This window comes from Barbus barbus (assembly GCF_936440315.1).
Source record: "Barbus barbus genome assembly, chromosome: 6".
Taxonomy (NCBI): Eukaryota; Metazoa; Chordata; class Actinopteri; order Cypriniformes; family Cyprinidae; genus Barbus; species Barbus barbus.
This window is the reverse complement of record NC_136734.1, coordinates 14,102,964-14,123,579: the sequence shown is the minus strand read 5'-3', so window position 1 is coordinate 14,123,579 and position 20,616 is coordinate 14,102,964. Positions and strand designations below refer to the sequence as shown.

The 20,616-nt window shown below is 38.6% G+C and overlaps 3 protein-coding genes across 7 annotated transcripts; 2 read left to right on the top strand and 1 right to left on the bottom strand.

Moving 5' to 3' along the window:
* Nucleotides 1–3,535: 3,535 nt before the first annotated feature.
* On the top strand, nt 3,536–6,779 carry LOC306870673 (RING finger protein 224-like; the record flags this gene model as incomplete). 2 transcript variants are annotated; one of them, XM_079418074.1, is made up of 3 exons in its annotated part: nt 3,536–3,834; nt 4,690–4,900; nt 5,593–6,779. In XM_079418074.1, the coding sequence occupies 3 exons, from the start codon at nt 3,767–3,769 to the stop codon at nt 5,872–5,874; spliced, it is 561 nt and encodes a 186-aa protein (XP_079274200.1). The 2 variants fall into 2 exon arrangements, with proteins under 2 accessions (XP_079274200.1, XP_079274199.1); XM_079418073.1 differs by lacking the exon at nt 3,536–3,834 and having other exon boundaries at nt 4,616–4,900; nt 5,593–5,874.
* LOC306870672 (U4/U6 small nuclear ribonucleoprotein Prp4-like) lies at nt 4,553–16,577 on the bottom strand. Its single transcript, XM_079418072.1, has 14 exons — nt 16,442–16,577; nt 15,797–15,987; nt 10,673–10,859; nt 9,891–9,978; nt 9,700–9,779; nt 9,490–9,583; nt 9,305–9,399; nt 8,309–8,367; nt 8,066–8,189; nt 7,894–7,983; nt 7,530–7,652; nt 7,020–7,127; nt 6,797–6,915; nt 4,553–6,461 (listed from the first exon to the last, which is right to left on the bottom strand). The coding sequence occupies exons 2-14, from the start codon at nt 15,951–15,953 to the stop codon at nt 6,268–6,270; spliced, it is 1,518 nt and encodes a 505-aa protein (XP_079274198.1). The 5' UTR covers nt 15,954–15,987; nt 16,442–16,577; the 3' UTR covers nt 4,553–6,267.
* A 1,345-nt stretch (nt 16,578–17,922) lies between these two features.
* On the top strand, nt 17,923–20,275 carry LOC306871467 (anaphase-promoting complex subunit CDC26-like). Of its 4 annotated transcripts, none has more exons than XM_079419424.1 (3): nt 17,923–17,958; nt 18,436–18,541; nt 19,891–20,275. In XM_079419424.1, exons 2-3 carry the CDS (start codon nt 18,461–18,463, stop codon nt 20,074–20,076), a joined length of 267 nt encoding a protein of 88 aa, XP_079275550.1. In that variant the 5' UTR covers nt 17,923–17,958; nt 18,436–18,460; the 3' UTR covers nt 20,077–20,275. The 4 variants fall into 4 exon arrangements, with proteins under 4 accessions (XP_079275550.1, XP_079275548.1, XP_079275551.1 ...); XM_079419422.1 differs by having other exon boundaries at nt 18,426–18,541; XM_079419425.1 differs by having other exon boundaries at nt 17,950–18,177.
* Nucleotides 20,276–20,616: the final 341 nt, after the last annotated feature.

The following is a 20,616-nucleotide window of genomic DNA, read 5'->3' as shown; positions in this document are numbered from 1 at the left end:
AGACTGAGGCTTGTCACAGCACTTAGATATTATTGCTCTCTTGTTGATTTTGATTGCTTCTATTGTTCTCAATTGTAAGTCACTTTGGATAAAAGCGTCTGCTAAATATCTAAATGTAAAGGTAAATATAACATTTTTGTTGTCAACTAGCCCTTGGCCCAAAGTAAGTAATGGTGCCTTCATACCTATTGTTTTGTTGTGTATTTTAGTACAGCTTGAATATTGTATTGCTTAAGCGAATGAGTCAGGGTTTAGCTTGATTAAACCCTGAATTCTATTATGGCATATCATTCTGCTTCCAAAAATAAATCTTTCTAAATTGGTGAACATTCAGACGTAGCCCTGAATAGCTGACAACATATTCAGAAGTTTTTCAAAGTTTTAGAAAGAAGTCTCTTATGTTGAGCATGTATTTGATCAAAAAATACAGTAAAAGAAATTTTTTATTTTAATATATTTTAAAATCTTTTCCTGTGATGGCAAAGCTGCATATTCAGCATCATTAGTCAGAAATCATTCTAATATGCTGATTTGGTGTCCAAGAAACATTTATTATAAAACCGTTGTGCTGCTTTATATACAGTGGCTTGAAAAGGTTTTTGCCCCCTTCCTGTTTTTTTTTTTTTTTTGTTACATTTTTTGCATATTTGTCACACTTAAGATTCAGATCATCAAACTCATTTTAATATTACACAAAGATAATGCAAGTAAATCCAAAATGCAGTTCTTAAATGATGATTTCATATATTAAGGGAAAAAATCTGTCAGGGTTTTTCCTGGGTCAAAAAAGGTCTTCGGTGGTGGCTGACGGTCATCCACAAACACAGTAAAAAGTACCCTCCCCATGTGATCTGCCAACGCAGTACTGACCATAACTAAAATAAATGCAAAGAAACAGTTTGTTATTTTTAATTATATTTATTAATGAAAGGGAATATAATAAAACTGGCTTTCATATTTTTGTAAGATAGGATCCTTCTTTGCTAGACCTCACAATTATAATTATTATCAATATTGAAAAAGCATTTAAAAGTAGCATTAAAAAGTTTATATTTAACTAGTCTAATTCTCTACCATACTGGCAGGGTTCTGTCACTTCGGTCTAGTGTTATTCATGGTTTTGTGACAGAGCCCTGACACTCCCTTCAGGCCACGTCATGTGAGTGTGCTCGAGCCGTGCGTTCGTACACTCGCGCGCCATGTTCTGTCTCGTTCTGTGAGGGTGCGGTCTCGAGTTCGCTCGGCCATGCGCTCTTTTGTCCACATGTGTTGTATTGTTGCACGCAGTTCGTGTTTTTATCGGCTGCGTGCATTCATGTTATGTCTTGTGCTGTGTGGCACGCTGTATGGATTCAGTCTTCTGACCTTTTACTATCATGTCAGTTGATTTTTGAGGGAGGGAGAGGAAAGACCGTTAGGGCTTGTTTACACCTGGTTACTTCATGCGTTTTGTCAGATAGGATATCCATCTGATTTGTTACTTTTGTTCCTGTTAAATCACGAAAGAACTGTGATTAACTGCATTATTTTAGAAAGCCGAGTTAAATTTCACTAGAAAAACCCGAGCCTGATTACTGCCAGACCTGTTGAATCAAGAAGTCACTTAAATAGAACCCCTGTCTGACAAAGTGAAGCATGCTTAAAGAGCAACACATCATGCCACGATCTAAAGAAATTCAAGAACAGATGAGAAACAAAATAGTTGATATGTATCAGTCTAGAAAGGGTTATAAAGCCATTTCTAAGGCATTGGGACTTCAGCGAATTACGATCAGAGCCATTATCCACAAATGGAGAAAACTTGGAACAGTGGTGAACCTTTCCAGGAGTGGCTGGCCTACCAAAATTACTCCAAGAGCACAACGATGACTTATCCAGGAGGTCATAAAAGAAGCCAGAACAACATCTAAAGAACTGCAGGCCTCACTTGCTTCAATTAAGGTCAGTGTTCATGATTCAACAATAAGAAGAGACTGGGCAAAAACGGCATCCATGGGAGGGTTCCAAGGCAAAAGCTATTGCTGATCAAAAAGAACACAAAGCCTCGTCTCACATTTGCCAAAAAATATCTTGATTATCTCCAAGACCTTTGAGCAAATATTCTGTGGACTGATGCGACAAAAGTTGAACTTTTTGGAAGGTGTGTGTCCCGTTACATCTGGCGTAAAACCAACACAGGATTTCATAAAAGGAACATCATACCAACAGTCAAATATGGTGGTGGTAGCGGGATGGTCTGGGGCTGCTTTGCAGCTTCAGGACCTGGACGACTTGCCATAATTGATGGAACCATGAATTCTGCCCTCTAACAGAAAATCCTGAAGGAGAATGTCCGGCTATCAGTTTGTGACCTCAAGCTCAAGCGCACTTGGGTAATGCAGCAGAACAATGATCCCAAACACACCAGCAAGTCCACCTCTGAATGGCTCAAGAAAAACAAAATTAAGGTTTTGGAGCGGCCAAGTCAAAGTCCGGACTTAAATCTGATTGAGATGCTGTGGCATGACCTTAAACAATACGTTCATGCTCGAAAACCCTCCAATGTAGCTGAATTAAAACAATTCTGCAAAGAAGAGTGGGCCAAAATTCCTCCACAGCGATGTGAAAGACTTATTGCCAGTTATCGCAAGCGCTTGATTGCAGTTGTTGCTGAAAACAACCAGTTATTAGATTTAGGGGGGCAATTACTTTCTGGATTCTCTGATTTACTGTAATTGTTTTGACATCACTAGACTCAGGACTGTGTTCTTGTCATTTCTCAGCTGTTATTGTGTCATTTTCTTGATGATCCGGAGTGATTCATCGCATCTCAGTTAATCAGCTCAAACCGCCCTGAAGTCCCCCAACATTTAGGAAAACAGGTCACCAGATCTCAGTTACCCTCATTAAATCTAATGTAACTCTAATTTAGCTGTACCCCCTTCCACTTCACTTTCTCCTGGTCAGTAATAATAGTTATCTGCCAATACGAACATCCCGTAGCTGCACTATATATGGGGCTGGTGAAGGCCTCAGAACTAATTTGGCAGGCAAACCTTGATGACAGACTGTCTGTGGGTGACTAGGCTTGAATTTCAGGCCTGTTTTGTGACTGTAAAGCGATACGCCCTCCTCCCATTTTACTTTCTTGCACCCTAAACATGTCTGATGTCTTTAATTTCATGTTTTTCCACAAAACTAAACCCAAATCTTCTCATAAGCCATTGTGTCTGTGGCCCTTTCCTTCACTCTTGAACTTTCTCAGAACTTTTCTGAGATATATGCAAGACAGAATGAAAACATTACTTAATTAATAAGAAAATAACAGAGCAGTTAATTCCAAGAGTTCTGAAGATGCATAAATGTGCAGCTCTGGACTAATTATTAAAACACCTGCTTAACAACATGCATCTCTCCTCCCACAAGCACCAATGGTTTTTCTTTTTTCAAAAGGGTGGGCGTGCAATTATGTGTGTGTGTAACGGCACAGGTTCACAGCGGCAGGCGGTACTTAAATATTAAAGGCTCTGGGGAAGCACACCATTGTTTGCCCTCCATTTCAGAAAGGCAGTTGTGGTTGGTTGAGAGAGAGAGAGAAAGAGAGAGAGAGCAAATGGCAACAAAGACAGAGCCCCTGCTGCTGGAAACTGCAAGGACAACTTCAGGGAAAACAACAGAGGGTGCACTCAAGTGTTAAACTATCTGACAAAGGATGTGAAGCATGGAGAAACCAAGACAGACTTGGCTGTAAAATGTTGACAGAAGTTGGACTTTTGGTACATTAAACATGGATGGAACTGCAGAACCTCAAGAGACTGGTGACACACAGAATAGACACAAGGATGAAGTGGACAGGTAGATCCTGTGCATGGAAAATTCATTTTTGAAGTTACAGGAAATTGCTTGTGATATAAAATTTTTGACATTAATTGGAATTTATGCTTATTTCAAATGGAAATGAAATACAACGAATGACAAAAAAGTAATTTATTCACAAAAACATTTTTATATTCATTTTAAAATGATTTTTTCAATTTTTTTTCTTAAGATTATGCATGTTTCTTATTAAATTTTAATATAATTGAATTATATTTGCAATGATGAATTCTATTAAATAAACATGGTTCCAGCTCTCAGTATAAAAATGAAATTACTTTGACAAATCATGCAAATAAAACTTTTTTTCATCAAATATTTCACATAAGTTGATTGAGCACATTGTATGTTTCTGGTTATGTTTTGTGTTTGTTTGTAATAAAAAGAAGAGAACACTGTTAAGAACCCACAGTATACAGATCTTTTACTATTACATCTTGTGTATACAAATTTCATTGCTGCCAGCCACTAATAGTAAACAGATACATGCGGCTCGGCTTACACACTTTTTAACGGCTGAAATTGTGTATCTGGAAGAGTAAAACATTGTGGGGACAGTGTAAATAATTAGTTTTTGGTTTTGTGGCATTTTTGCAATTTAACCAACTGGTTTCAAAGACATTTTAGTGGATGTTTGAAGTTGCTTTGATATTTTCAGGAACATTGTATAAGTTTAATCGTTCAAGTACATTTTTATTGCTGGCTCTGTACTGAAACTTTTAGGCCAGTTATGTTGGCCACAAATAACCAACCATTATAAATGTCAGCAGTCAGCACTGAACATCTCAGGCAAACACACGATGTTGTTTGTATCATATTGAGCTCATTCTGTAGGGTCTCGGATGAGGATGGGCCTGTGTCTGAGGCTCCTGTGGAAGAGGACGTGGAGGCTGGAGCACATAACTCCAGGGATAGCCGGAAACTGGACTGCATCATCTGCTACAGTGTGTATAATCTGGGAGAGAGACTGCCCCGCAAACTCTACTGTGGTCACACGTTCTGCCAGGCCTGTCTGAAGCGGCTGGACACCCTCATCAATGAGCAGGTGCGATTCAAGCTACCATCACAAATATCACTGTTTTTGCTCGACCTGTTTATTTCAAAGTGCAAATACAGCAATGTTTACTTAGCTTTTGGTTAGCAGGTGGAAAATTGCTAATAATATAGCATTAACAAATTGTAGTCGGATATATCACTGCACTGTAAAAAAAAAATTCAAGTTCAATTGCTGCCTGAATTCATGAAGAGATTAAACAAGTTTTTACTTTCAGATATCTGAAAGATATCTCTTATTGCTACAATAGTTACAAAAATAAAAATATTTATGACATTACCTAAATAAATTACTAATGTTCTCATGGGCATTATTGCAAAAAGCTGTCATCTTCCATAACTTAAAAGAGTTCACAGCTAAGATGTAGGCTATTTTGTTTAGAGACGGGAACATGAAAAATATTGCAACCAGACCTGCTTTGTTCAGGGGTGTTGACTTTTTGTCATCAACCAATGGCATGAGATTGGGGGTCGGGACTATCTGTCTGAACCAATGGAGATTTGCTTAATAAACCTGTTTGAAAACCATCACTATTTTTACTGTGAAGTTGTTTTGAATCTGTATTATATAAAAGGTGTATATAAACGTGATTTGAATTTTTTATTTTGACAGTTAATACACTGTATCACATACCACAGCAGAGCAGTGTCAGATGTTTGGAACTGATGTGCTTTTTCCCCTAGATGTGGATCCCCTGTCCACAGTGCCGGCAGAACACTCCTCTACCTCGGGGGGGCGCCACTGGTCTAGACCTGGACCTGGCAGCTTTTCTGGGTGTTAAAGCTGAAGTGGAAAACCAGCGAACCTACAGCCAGAAAGCACCACTGGAGACCAAGCCCTCCTTTATAAAGCAGCCAATCACAGATCAACCACCCTCAGCATGGGCCAATGTGGCAGTGGCAGAGCATCGCTTCCACAGAAGCCCTTGTTGCAAGCACTGCCTGCTCTGCTGCTGGTGGCGCTAGATTCACGTACATTACGCACAAAAACATTTTACAGTGGATATCCCACTGTCCGGAAACCACAGATTCCTTTACAGAATTGTCTGGGACAATACAATACATTTTATTTGGATACCCAGTGGATCAGTAATGCAAAACTCACTGATCAAAATGGAATAGGATACATGGACATGAGAGACAATTCAAGAATGGACAGATGGATTTCAGATCTTAGATAATCCACTAGAATAAGAGTTGCTTGTTACAACAATTCAAACTGTGGGGAACATTTAACTGTATTTCTGTTTTAATTGAACCAAACTGTCAAACAGCTTCTAATTTCAAGATCTCCTTTGTTGTTTTCCAGCTCTTTAAAACTAAACTTAAAAATTCAAATGCATCAAGACAAACAGAATCTCACTCCGCCATCCAGAGTTTGAAGGTTCGGTCATATGAGCAGGTGGCAATGAGCTGTCCGTCAGGTGAAAGGTCAAGCCCCATGACCTTCCCTTCATGACCTGCCAGAGTCTTCAGAGGTGACCAGCCAGGATGGGTCCACACTTTGGCTGTGTTGTCATATGCACCAGTCAGCAAAAAATGCCCATCGTTAGCTAAAAGGAACAGACTCTGTTAATATTGACTGCAAAAATGTTGCATAAACTTGCAAGTTCAGTTGAGGTGAAAGACTCATTCACTTTGAGAGTCAGTAGACCTATGGACCTACGAAAATCCTATCAAATATTTGTTCACCCAAAACCCATGTGACTTTTTCTTTTGTGGAAAACACATTTTTTGGTGAATGTCCACAGTGCTTTTTTTATTTTGGGAATTTATTGAGGTTGCTGAGAAGAGGGGAGAGTAAAGGATGAGTATTTGTATATCTGAATGAATAATCTCTAAATGACTGATAATAAATGTTCTCTTGACTCGAATCTTGACTACTTACGTTGGAACTTGACTGAAGACACAAGGTTCTCATGGGCAGGGATTGTGTACATACACCTTCTATGACGAAGGTCCCACACTTTACAGGTGTTATCTCCACTTCCTGTTGCAACATGAAACCTGTATAAGGAAAATTTTGGGGGTACTTATCAAATAAAGCTCAAATACCAGTAAATAGCCTTACTAAATCTTTTAAATATTCATATGCCCCTTCTTTTATTTACCCGTTTGGTGAGAAATTGATGCTATAAATCTCTTTGTGATGGCCTTCAAGGAACATGATACAACGACCAGTCCGCAGGTCCCAGACACGAGCAAATGCATCCAAACCACTGTATGAATAACATTAACACAACAACTGAAAGATTAATAAGCCAAATGTAAATCATTTTAAACATTCAATCAAAAATATAATGCAATTCAAATATAAAATATATATATAAAAAATATAATTCAACCAATCAAAAGCAGACAAAATGACCAATCGCAAAATAAAGTGGAAGACTAAATGGTTCTTTGGTAATGCGAATATTGCAGGACCAATGCTGCAATCAGAGGAATCAGGGTTAAGATTAGATACCACGTATGATGGATTAAAGATAATTTTTTATTTGGCTGGTTTTACACTAAACATACTTGGACTCCTAAGAACAAAGTAACTGTATAGACTTGTGTTGTGCTTGTTCCTTTATAAAAACAGTGGAGTGCCTCTGGGTTCAGTGTGAGGCCCTTACCCAGTTCCTGCCAGAGAGCCATCTGGGTGGAATTGCAGGTCATGGACACCTTTACTATGACCCTCCTGATGGAGAATTTCTTCTTGAGCTTCAAGATCCCAAAGTCGCCACGAGTTATCATAGCTAAAGAGCAAAAAAGAAAAGAAAAAGACAATTCTGATAAATATGACAAAAGTTTTATCCCAACACCAATATTTATACCACTGTTTTGCTAAAAAAAAAAAAAAATTATATATATATATATATATATATATATATATATATATATATATATATATATATATATATATATATATATATATATATATATATATATATATATATATATATATATATAAAAAACAGAAGAAAAAAAAATTCATACCAAGTTGTTCCCAGAAACCGCCCAGAGGGATGCCAGGCCACCCGAGCCACCCTCATAGAGTGCCCCTCAATGTCTGCTACAGGCTCATCACTACAGATAAGAACAGGTAAATGTTACAATGTTTTACTTCAGAAATGGAGACAGAATTTTAATGAATACCAATAATATACACCTGTCTAAACTCCACAGTTTAACAGATCCATCTGCAGCACAGGATGCCATATTGACATCCGACTCCTCGAGTGTGAGTGTGGCTTGAGGGTGAAAGCTAATCGCTCCCACGTTGGTATTGTGGCCTGAGAAAGAAGAGTTCACCTTCAATGGATCCAGTGGTAAAAGTTGTATTGTAAACAGGAATGAAAAAAAACTTTAAAAAAAACACATCAAGGATACAGAACATATTTGTTATATTTACCTCTTAATGTGCGTATAAGTGTACAATCTGGGACTTTCCACAATTTACACAAGCCACTCCTACAACAAAGTAGTAATTATTTATTTTAAATGCCATGTCAGCATCTAAGGCTATCTGCATGCCAAAAACTGAGTTGATTAATACAAGAGTTACATAAACAAAATAAAAGCCAAGCAAACAAAAATACGGCAGTTAAAATTATACAAGATTTTTTTAATTAACATAAAAAGATTCTAAAATCTTTTTCTGATACAATCTTACTGAAGTCCCTGAGTGAGTGCTCCTACAACAAAGTAATATTTTATACCAAATATAACAAGCCTTTTAATCCATGCTCAATCATATTTTAAAATATTATATAGAAATTATTAGTTTTGTTTCCAAACATTCTTTTTGTAAATAATTTATTAATCCAGAGAATTTTTAGTCCTAGAGCCTACAACAGACATTATGTCCAACAACCAGCCTGCACATAATTTAAAAAAAACTGTGTTAAAGCGTAGATAACAGGAAGATCACTTATATTTTACAGGCAAAATGGTCACTCCAAATATTTATTTTTATTATTTAATGCAAGTTTCCTGATAAGCATAAACTACTCCAAGCACTACTTTTGAAAGAATCCTCACTTTCCAGGAAGTCAGTGCATATACTAGGTAAAGGTAGATTGTTCTAAGAATCTTGGAGAAGTAGCCACAGTTCTTATATGTATTTCTGAGTTGCTTCTGTCTCGTCATGTAAATTATTTGAGGCTGTCTCAATTATAAAGTTCTCATGTTTGTGTGTGGGCCATGCCTCCAGTTGTATGAGACCTTGTTCATACAGAAATCTCATTGGATTGTTACAATACTATGAAAGCTATGTTTGGAAATCTAAAATTGATGGTTCCCACTGGCATACAAAGCATATATAAATAATCTTAAAACAAATGTTTTTTGTGAATGACGTATATAAAACAAATGAATAAATAACAATTAAATATAAAGTAAAACATACCATGATGCAGTCACAAGCAGCTTAGAGTTGGGGCTAAACTGGCAGTGAGATATTGGACGGTCATCACCAATTTGGCTGCAGAAGTTATTCACATTCTAAATAAAACAATAATTACATACATCATTAAAAGTGAAAGAAAATTACATCATCATAAGCCTGTGTCTTTTTCCACTTTCTTGGCATACCCGTAGGTTCTTGTGAAGTTCTTGCTGTTTAACTGTTCTTGTAGACTCTGGAATCTCATTTTGTGCCCTTGCAGCATCTAACCTTTGCACTGCCCTGGAGAACCAAACAAAAACACAAAACTAACTTTTAAAATAGACAATACATACATTTTGCTGCATTTTATATTTAGATTGTTAGATACAGGAAAATAATATCTGTCCTCTGTTTACCTGGGTAGAGAATACTTGGCTAACCAAATACGTGCCTCTTTTAGAGTTGAAGGTCCTTCATGGTACCATGTCTGCTGATACTGCACAGAATGCATGCATAGACAATCAACTTCCATTAGTCATTCAAATCTATGACAGTCTAGTATAACTTCCTGAAATTAAGATACGACAAATCAAACAGGTATTCTTACCTCATCTTGAGTCCGTTTTGCTTTTTCATCCTCTTTCTTTGATTTCTTCAAGGCATCAGGACCAACTACTGAAAGAATGTTCCTCAATCTGAGAGGGAAAAAAAACAATCAGAAACCACTAACACTGGAAATAGATTTGTTTCTGTTTTATTCTGTCATTTGAGATACGGTGTTTATGTAATGTCAAACACAATATGCAGAAGTACACCACCTTTCAATGGTTTGGTAGAAATAAATACTTTTATTGAGCAAGGATGAATGAAATGTATCAACACTGAATAATATTTAAATATTTTTAATGTTGCAAAAATGTATCAAGGTTTATACAAAAATATTAAACAGCACAGTTGTTTTCATGTGTGATGATAAAAAGTTTGAGCAGCAAGTCGGTATATTAGAATGATTTCTGAAGGATCATGTGACACGGAGGAATGGCTGTGAAAATTCAGCTTTACCACCACAGGAACAGGTCACATTTTAAAATATACTAAAATATAAAACATTTCAATTAAACTTTAATAATATTTTACAGTATTACTGTTTTTCTTCATTTTTGCAGCATCAAATAAATGCAGACCAATGTTAGCTTCAAATATAAATACCATGTTCAAATTAAGTCATTTCTCCAAAAGTGAAAATCCCCAATTATATATTTCTATATTTATATTTATTTTGTTTGTCGGTCAGATGGTATAATGTCTGGTTTTCACATCTAAGTGAGCAATTCTTGCCCAGAATATGCTGCAAAGCTTACCAATAGTTATAAAAATCTGGCCACCCACCTCTCTCGTCTCTCTGCAGGCCCCTCACCAAACAGCGTGATTGGCTCGCCAAGAGCTCGGAGGCAGGCCTTGACCTCTACATCATCAGTAGAGACCGTGATTTGTCTCGCTCTCTTTCTTCGCTCAAAATCTGCCAGCACTTCAGCCTGTCGCTCACTCACACGTTCCTCCATCTCCATAGACTCACCTGAGGAGAGGGAAAAGAGAAACAAATGATACTGCTAAAGAGCAAACAAACATCATTTCCTGTCACAAATAGTCACAGATTAGCTGACAATTGAAAAAAAAAAAAAAAAGGTTTGCATGAGGTTTATGTTTTGCATCCTGTTTGATATATCAGGCTTATATGGTCTGTATAATATGATACAATGAAAATATGGAGCTAATGTCTGAGAAAAAAAAAAGTTTTATTTATAGGCCCAAACTGATCAAAATCATGCTATTTGGTGCAAAAGGTCACTCTATAACTCCCACTTATGTCTTAGTAAGATGATATTTAAGTTTTATGGGCTTAGTTTAGGTCTTTAGCTTTTATACAAGTTAAATAACTGAGAAATTAAGAAATAAATGTTCCTCAAACCCCAATGTATCATATCCGAGTAAGATTTGTTAAAATATAAATGTATACATTTTAAAATCTTACATTTTAATATAATTTTTCTAAAAAAATGAATTTCTTCAGTCCAGCAAGTGTTCATCTTGAAGTATCACTAACATAAGTTACTTTTGATTAATTTATAAAAAAAGGGAACATTATAAAAAATTACACTTAAAAGCCTTTTACTTGCTTGAAAGTATAAACTAGACAACAGAAGGCATGTAGCAGATTCTGTGTAACAGTATTTTCAGCACAGTTTCAATCACGTTGATCATTTAAAGGCTTTAGAAATTCCAATGAAATACAGTGTCCTCCAAAAGTATTGGAACAGTAAAGACAAAATTGCTCTGTTGGCTGTGGAGTCAAGACATTTACAAATATGATTAAAAGATGAATATGAGACAAAACTACAGAATGTCACATTTTATTATTGGGTGATTCAACACATAGATGTTTTACCAGCTAAGAAGTTCAGCACTTTTAGAGTTTCATCCCTCTATCTGATGTGAGCATAAGTATTGGGACAGTTTCCTCACAGGTCTTTCTAAGTGATCAGCTGTGTCCTGTTGCATTAATTCTTCAGGTATTAAGCAGAGAATGTTGTGTCAGTTATATACATTACTTCTGTATTCTGAATCTTGCATTCGATGATGACACACACAAACCAGGATGAAGATGAGGGAGCTGACTTCTTCAGAGAAAAAAAATTGTAATATCTTGCTTTTTAGAGAAAAGCAAGCAATTTGGATGCTAAAGGAAAAGAGGACGTCAATTAGAGCTCTAGCAAAAACAAAGGGCATGGAGAAATCAAGAGTTTGGAAACCACCAGCAACCAACAATGACCTGATCGGCTGAGAAAATAACAGTAGTTGATGACAGACAAATCATAAAAGCTGTGAAAATGAACCCTAAAAGACGTGTCTGTAAAATCACCAACAACTTCCAGAAAGCTGGGGTGATGCTCTGACAATCGACTGTCCTCAGGAGACTTTGACACAGAATTACAGATGCTACACAGCAAGATGCAAACCTCTGACCAGCACCAAAAATAGAAAGGCAAGATTAGAGTTTGCAAAAAAGCACAAAGGTGAGCCAGAAGAGTTTTGGAACTGTGTTTATGGACCGATGAGACAAAGATGAACCTTTATCTAAGTGATGGGAAGCAAAAATGTGGAGGAAAAAAGGGAACTGCAATTATCCCAAGCATACAGCCTCATCTGTAAAGCATGGTGGAGGTGGTGTCATGGCATGGGCATGCATGGCTGCCTCTGGAACAGGCCTCTCAACTTTACTGATGACTTAATATATGATGACAGTAGCGGAATGAATTTGGAAGGGTACAAAACCATCTTGCCTACCAATATTCAAGAAAATGCCACCAGATTCATTGGGAAGTGCTTCATATTGCATCAGGACAATGACCAAAAACACCCTGCCAGTTCAGTCAAGGAATTTATAAGGGCAAAGAAATGGAAAGTCTTAGATTGCCCAAGTCAATCTCCAGATTTAAGTCCGATTGAACATGAATTTCACCAGCTGGAGAGGAGAGTAAAGGCAGAAACTCCCCAAAACAAGCAACGATTGGAATTGGCTGCATTAAAGGCTGGGAAAAGCATTTCAAAGATGAGACCAAGAGTCTGGTGATGTCTATGGGTCACAGACTCACTGCTGTGATTGTGCGCAAGGGATCTGCAACTAAATAATAGCTTTTAATCTTTTATATCTGCCTCATGTTCAACTGTCCCAATACTTCAATGAGTGGGATGGACTCTAAAAGTGCTGTTCTTTTTATTTGGTAAAACATGTATTTGTTTTACCAAAATACGCAAGCGCACGTGAGCACAGCTTTACAGAAACTCGCTGATCTGATCACAGAGAGTGAGCAACAACACCCGGACTCTGTCTTAATCATTCTCGGGGACTTTAATAAAGCAAATCTCTCCCGCGAACTGCCAAAATACAGACAGCACATCACATGTCCCACCAGAGACAGTAATATATTGGATCACTGTTACACAACGATAAAGGACGCATATCACTCGGTTCCACAAGCAGCTTTAGGACTCTCTGATCACTGTTTGGTTCATCTTATTCCAACCTACAGGCAGAAACTTAAGTCTGCAAAGCCTATATTAAGATCTGTTAAAAGATGGACTAATGAAACAGAGCGGGATCTACAAGCCTGTTTCGACCTGACTGATTGGACTGTTTTTGAAGCCGCTTCCATCGATCTGGACGAGCTCACAGAGACTGTAACATCTTGTATCGGTTTCTGTGAGGATATGTGCATTCCTAACAGGACTCATCTAATCTACAACAATGACAAACCATGGTTCACTGCAAAACTCAGACAGCTCCATCAGGCCAAAGAAGATGCTTACAGAAAAGGGGATAAAGTCTTGTACAAACAGGCCAAATACACACTGGAAAAGGAGATCAGAGTGGCAACGAGGAATTATTCTGACAAGCTCAGGAAAAAATTATCTTCCAGTGATCCTGCTTCAGTGTGGATAGGAATGAAGGACATCACCAGCTACAAGACACCATCCCACGGTACTGTGGAGAATCAACACCTGGCAGACGACTTGAATGAGTTCTTTTGTCGTTTTGAACGATCACCCCACACCCGCCCAGAACACCTCTTCACACAACCTTTCACACCTCCAGCAACCCCTCTCTCCCCACACTTACAATTCAAATCAGCGAAGAAGATGTGTGCTAGGTCTTCAGGAAGAACAAAAGAAAGAAAGCACCTGGTCCAGACAGTGTGTCACCAGCCTGTCTGAAAACCTCTGCTGATCAGCTGGCCCCCATCTTCACACAGATCTTCAATAGATCACTGCTGAATGACTACAGACCTGTGGCCCTAACGTCTGTAGCCATGAAATCATTTGAAAGACTGGTTTTGGCTTATCTGAAGGACATCACTGGACCCTTACTGGATCCCCTGCAGTTTGCCTACAGAGCAAACAGGTCTGTGGATGATGCAGTCAACATGGGACTGCACTTCATCCTGCAGCATCTGGACAGACCAGGGACTTATGTGAGGATCCTGTTTGTGGACTTCAGCTCCGCTTTTAACACCATCACGGAAACCCTTCAAAATAAACTAACCCAGCTCTCCGTCCCCACCTCCGTCTGCCAGTGGATCAACAGCTTCCTGACAGACAGACAGCAGCTAGTAAAGCTTGGTAAATTCACATCCAGCACTCGAACCATCAGCACTGGAGCTCCTCAGGGCTGCGTTCTCTCCCCACTGCTCTTCTCCCTCCAACGACTGCACATCTAAAGACCCCTCTGTCGAGCTCTTGAAGTTTGCAGATGACACCACACTGATCGGCCTCATCCAGGACGGTGACGAGTCTGCTTACAGACAGGAGGTTAAGGAGCTGGCTGTCTGGTGCAGTCTCAACAACCTGGAGCTTAACACGCTCAAAACTGTGGAGATGATAGTGGACTTAAGGAGAAACCCCCCTGCTCTCCCCCCACTCACCACCATGAACAGCGCTGTGACTGCAGTGGAGTAATTCAGATTCCTGGGCACCACCATCTCTCAGGACCTGAAGTGGAATATTCACATAGACTCCATTGTCAAAAAGGCCCAGCAGAGGTTGTACTTTCTTCGCCAGCTGAGGAAGTTCAATCTGCCACAGGACTTACTGAAACAGTTCTACTCTGCCATCATTGAATCCATCCTCTGCACTTCAATAACTGTCTGGTTCAGCTCAGCTACCAAATCTGACCTCAGAAGACTACAGAGGGTAGTCCGGACTGCTAAGCGAATCATTGGTACAACCCTCCCCACTCTCCAAGAACTGTACTTATCCAGAGTGAGCAAAAGGGCTGGTAAAATCACTCTGGACCCCTCACACCCAGCACACTCCCTCTTTGAACTGTTACCGTCTGGTCGACGCTACAGAGCTCTGTGCACCAGAACGACCAGACACAGGAACAGTTTCTTCCCTCAGTCAATACATCTCATGAACACTCAACAATAAACGTGGAACACACAACTATATCCATTCACCACACTCACTAATTTTATCTTTATTTTCTCATTTCTAATTTGCACATACTTGACCTGTACATACATAGTTGTCTATATTATATATTGTGTTTTTGCTGCTTCGTACATTGCCTTTTAGTTAATTGTTGTTATTCTTTTATTACCTGTGTCCTGTCTTGTTGCTGTCTTTCTGTTGCACTGTGGAGCTTCTGTCACTACAACAAATTCCTTGTATGTGTAAACATACTTGGCCAATAAAGCTCATTCTGATTCTGATTTGTTGAAACGACTAATAATATTCTGTAGTTTTGTCTCATATTCATCTTTTAATCATACTTGCAAATGTCTTGACTCCACAGCCAACAGAGCAATTTTGTCTTTACTGTTCCAATACTTATGGAGGGGACTGTATGCTACAGTAGTCTTACGGTTAAAACTCTTCGACAATATTTCAAGAACGTGGTGGTTTGCAGTTTGGGTTCTGATAATAACATTTGTTATCTTGAAATAGCCAACTTACCACTGGAGATATTAATATTTCCAGCCTTGATGCCAGCTTTAACAGCATCTTTGGCAGCGGTAGATATTCCTTCACGACGCTCCTTCTCCTTTTCTTCAAGGCTTCCATAGAAGATCCTGGCCTTTTTCACAATTGGAGCTTCGTCTTCATCCGACATCTTTTAAACTATTTGTCCAACAACCACAGAGTATCTGATAGGAAAAACAGGCATACTTTTAAATCACAGTATCTTATTTACAAATAATGTACGGACAGTTCTACATCGTACATTATTAGCAACCTAACGTTTACGTTGGTTAATGATATATAAAACATTATTAAATAGCGCTATTCAGCAAACCATAGGACATAACGTTACTGGGCACCATTCAATTTCAGATGGGTGAATAACTTGTGCTCCTAAACAAACAAAAAAGTATTGTGATAGTACTGTGATATTCTATCAATTACATTGAAGCACCATGTAAATGCATATATGTATATGAATACAGCAATCATTCAGTACTATATTACAACCACATGACACATTACTGTAACTTTACCATAGTAAGTTACTGCTGCAGGGTGTTCAGAAACTCATTTTACCTGAACCAAGAGATGCTAATGAAAGATAAACACAACCAGCTCAACGAACTCTTCACTTACCCTTTATCCTTTAACAAACGCACAAATAGCTTCCTTTGAAAACGGTTGTTTATATGAAACCTAATGTGTATTATCTACAAACACGACGCGGGCTTCCCGGCGCACAGTATGTCGTCATATCCGTCTGTTTTACTCTAAATAGCGACACTCAGCGGTTGAAATCATGTCAGAAAGAAACCGTCTAGTTCAATATTCATATTACGCTGACGCGTGTTCTGTGGAGAGGGGTCACACATATTGTCCACAATAATATTTAAAGCTTGGCCCCATGATTTTTTTCCAGTTGTTCATAATTTACTAATGATGGATTTTTACGATTTTAACAACTCGCAAGGTCTAGCATTCACAGTTTTATAATTAGGATACAGCATATATCCAGGCTCAAACTTAATATTTATTAAAGACATTAATTAAAATAAAAAGTCTTGATTTTTAGATGTTTTGGCTTATTTTAATGCGTGTTTTCATTTTAAGTCACATTGATTGTAGGGGACTGCAGCGATTGCTTTAGTATTCTTACTGTGCGTTCACACCGCCGGCGTCGAGAGCGTCAAAATTCGCCCTGGCCGCCCTGACTGAGACGCTGTAGAAAAGATTCGTGGACGCGCTGACGCTCTGACGTAGATCGTATGCTCGTCTTGTATTTAAAGGAGCCGCAAAAGAAACAAGTAGGTTGAGCCAATGAAAAGCCATTTGTGTGGTGTGGATTTGTGTTCATGGTTAAGTGCTAGTCTAATTTCAACATTATAGGAGACATTTACTAGCCTTGGTCTTTAATTAACATTAATTTGTGTGCAGCCTACATTACAAACTGTCCAGATTGAAGTGTAGCCTTAATGTAATTGGTCAAATCGGTGTTGTTTTGAGCAAATAAATTGCATTCCCGCTGAAAAACAAACGTTGTAGCGGGAAAATGTACCCTATAATTTTTATTTATTTATCTCCCTGTACACAAACAGGGACACGTCAAATATTATCGGGAAACCCGCCACAGCAATAACTAATCTCTCTTCCATTTTGCATGGGAACTAATGTGGTCGGAACCAAAGTTTACAGAACTGCGTTCTCTGGAACCCTCTCAAGCGGAGGACTTCTACATTCCGATTGGTTGCCGCCCAACCGCGTCATAGCTCATTACCATAAAGTTGACCTGATTTCAACTCTCCTCGACGCTCTCACCGCCCAAGACTCGCCGCGCCGCTCTCGCCGGAGCTCGCCGCCGGCTCTCATTGAAAATGAATGACTTCCGGCCGCTTTGACGCTCTCGCCGCCGGCGGTGTGAACGCACAGTTATACCATTATTTATTTATTTCTCAGGGTGGGTTTATTAAATTCATCAAAGTTTTTTTTTAATATAATTTTATTTTATTAATGAACTGTACTACGTTTATTGTGGGCCTTTCAACCACATAAACAACTGAACAATTCTCTCCTATTTTTCGTTTTTATGCGCGTTAACTACGTTTCCCATGATCCTCTTCAGAACTTCCTGTGGAGATGAAGGGTGTGTGATTGCGGTAAGTGGTGTGATGTCAAACAGTTAGATATTTCAGTTTGAATTGTTTGCCATTAATCGGTCATGTTGAATAAAATAAACGACAGTCTCCATAGTTCAATACTCTGCCGTTTGTGACCGTTTAAGATTCGAGAGTTCAAAGCTAGTATGCTAGTTAGCATGTAGCTGCTAAAAAATAACGTTATATTGCTGCAGCAGGACTCGATTCATTTAATTGACGGTATATATGCATTACTTAATGCTTTAAGTATTGATCTATGTGTTAATGTATAAAGATGTCGGTATTGCAGTCATCAGCGCGACTGCACTGAATAGTAATTTATGTAAATAGTAAAGCTATGCCAACATTAATTTCCTCGAGACAAATGTGAACAAGAGTTCAGCATAATTAACGTGGGTTTATCCCACAGATCTATAATAACACTGTATACATAGCTAAGTGGTTTAGCCACACTAACTGACTAACAGCTGCTTCCAGGCAGCGAGAGGCCGGGGATGTGAAGATGCTGCGCAGGAAACCCACGCGCCTGGAGCTGAAGCTGGATGATACGGAGGAGTTTGAGAGCGTCAAGAAAGAGCTGGAGGTAAAGTCCAGACGATCCTCCAGTAACTTCACTTCTTCACAGGACTGGGTGTTTAGGAGATGCTTTCTATACAAATTAGTTTCCAGAAAAGAACATTGAAACAACCAAGTGTTAAAGTCAACTCGAGTCACATTTATTTAAATGGGCTTTATACTGTACTGTACAGATAGTAAAGCAGCTTCACTCATTAAAGAGAGCGCTGTACATTCACTCACTCACCTACAATTCCTTCCAGTACTGAGACTCATGGGAAGCCAAATACCTGTCAAATTATACATTAGCATCCAGTTTCCGTCTTGTGTACATCAAGGTTCTGCCAGCATGGTCAAGCAGGCCAAACACCTAAACCAGTTTGAAGTAGTTAACAGTAATGATACAGCTAAAAAAACTGTGAAAATGCCAAATGTGAGACTCTGAAATAGCATCTGGTTTGAGCTGGAAATGATCATTTGTCTACAGCATATTTCAGCAAATACTGCTGATTTTGTACGTTTGCCCACTGACAAAGAAATGATCAGTCTATAATTTTAATGGTAGGTATATTTGAACAGTGAGAAATAATAACAACAAAATCCAGAAAAACTAAATGAAAGTTATAAATTGATTTGCATTTTAATGACTCAAATAAGTATTTGACCCCTTCGCAAAAACATGACTTACTACTCTTGTTGGCAATCACAGAGGTCAGACGTTTCTTGTAGTTGGCCACCAGGTTAGCACACATCTCAGGAGGGATTTTGTCCCACTCCTCTTTGCAGATCCTCTCCAAATCATGAAGGTTTCGAGGCTGACTTTTGGTAACTCGAACCTTCAGCTCCCTCCATAGATTTTCTGTGGGATTAAGGTCTGGAGACTGGCTAGGCCACTTCATGACCTTGATGTGCTTCATCTTGAGCCACTCCTTTGTTGCCTTGGCCATGTGTTTTGAGTCATTGTCATGCTGGAATGCCCATCCACAACCCATTTTCAATGCCCTGCCCCTGACGGTACATGGCCCCATCCATCGTCCCTTTGATGCGGTGCAGTTGTCCTGTCCCCTTAGCAGAAAAACACCCCCAAAGCATAATGTTTCCACCTCCGTGTTTGATGGTGGGGATGGTGTTCTTGCGTTTTTCTGGATTATTTTGTTGTTATTCTGTCCCTCACTATTCAAATAAACCTACCACTAAAATTATAGACAGATAATTTCTTTGTCAGTGGGCAAATGTACAAAATTAGCAGTGGCTCAAATATTTTTTTTTTTTATTATAAAAAGATCTACAACATACACTTAAACAAAGATGGTTTTGTGCAAGTAAAGATTGATCTTGTTTTAGTAATCTCCATGTTTGTTACTCATATCTGTCCAGAGTCGAAAGAAACAGAGGGATGAGGTGGATGTAGTTGGTGTCGCCACATCCAGCGAGATGAGCGGCGCATCAGGTGGCGGCACGGACGGGAAGACCAGGGAGCAGATGATCCATGAGCGAATCGGCTACAAACCCCACCCAAAGCCTAACACGTTACCATCGCTTTTTGGGAACCTTCAGTTTTGACAATTTGCAAACGTGAAAAAATGGACTACAAGGTCTTGAGAATCTGCATCACACGCATACATATATTATGATTTGATAATGCCTGACCTGAAATAGACTGAAAGCACATTCATTCTGGGTTTGGTTAACTGGGTGTTTGTGATAACTGATTACAAAGGACTATTTTTCTACTTGAGTAAATAAAATCTTGTTAGTTGGATGTGGAAAATTGTATCTTTTCGCTTTACTGTAAATACAGCAAGAACAGAAGGAGAAACATTTCATACAATTCATGGTTTATAAATCAGGTGGTCAAGAAGTTTTGAAATCATACAACATTTATTCATCATTTTCTTCATGATTACAGTACATTACTCTACAGACTTGACTGAACTGTAAACAGACTAAGAACTCTTAACACTGCCACAGTATTGGAAATTAGGTTCAGTTTACAATTAGTTTTGACCTACTTAAGACAATGCAAACTTGCTTTGTTTTTGAAATGAATCTGTGATATGAATAACCCGTCATGGAGAACAGAACCTCAGATCCAATTCTACA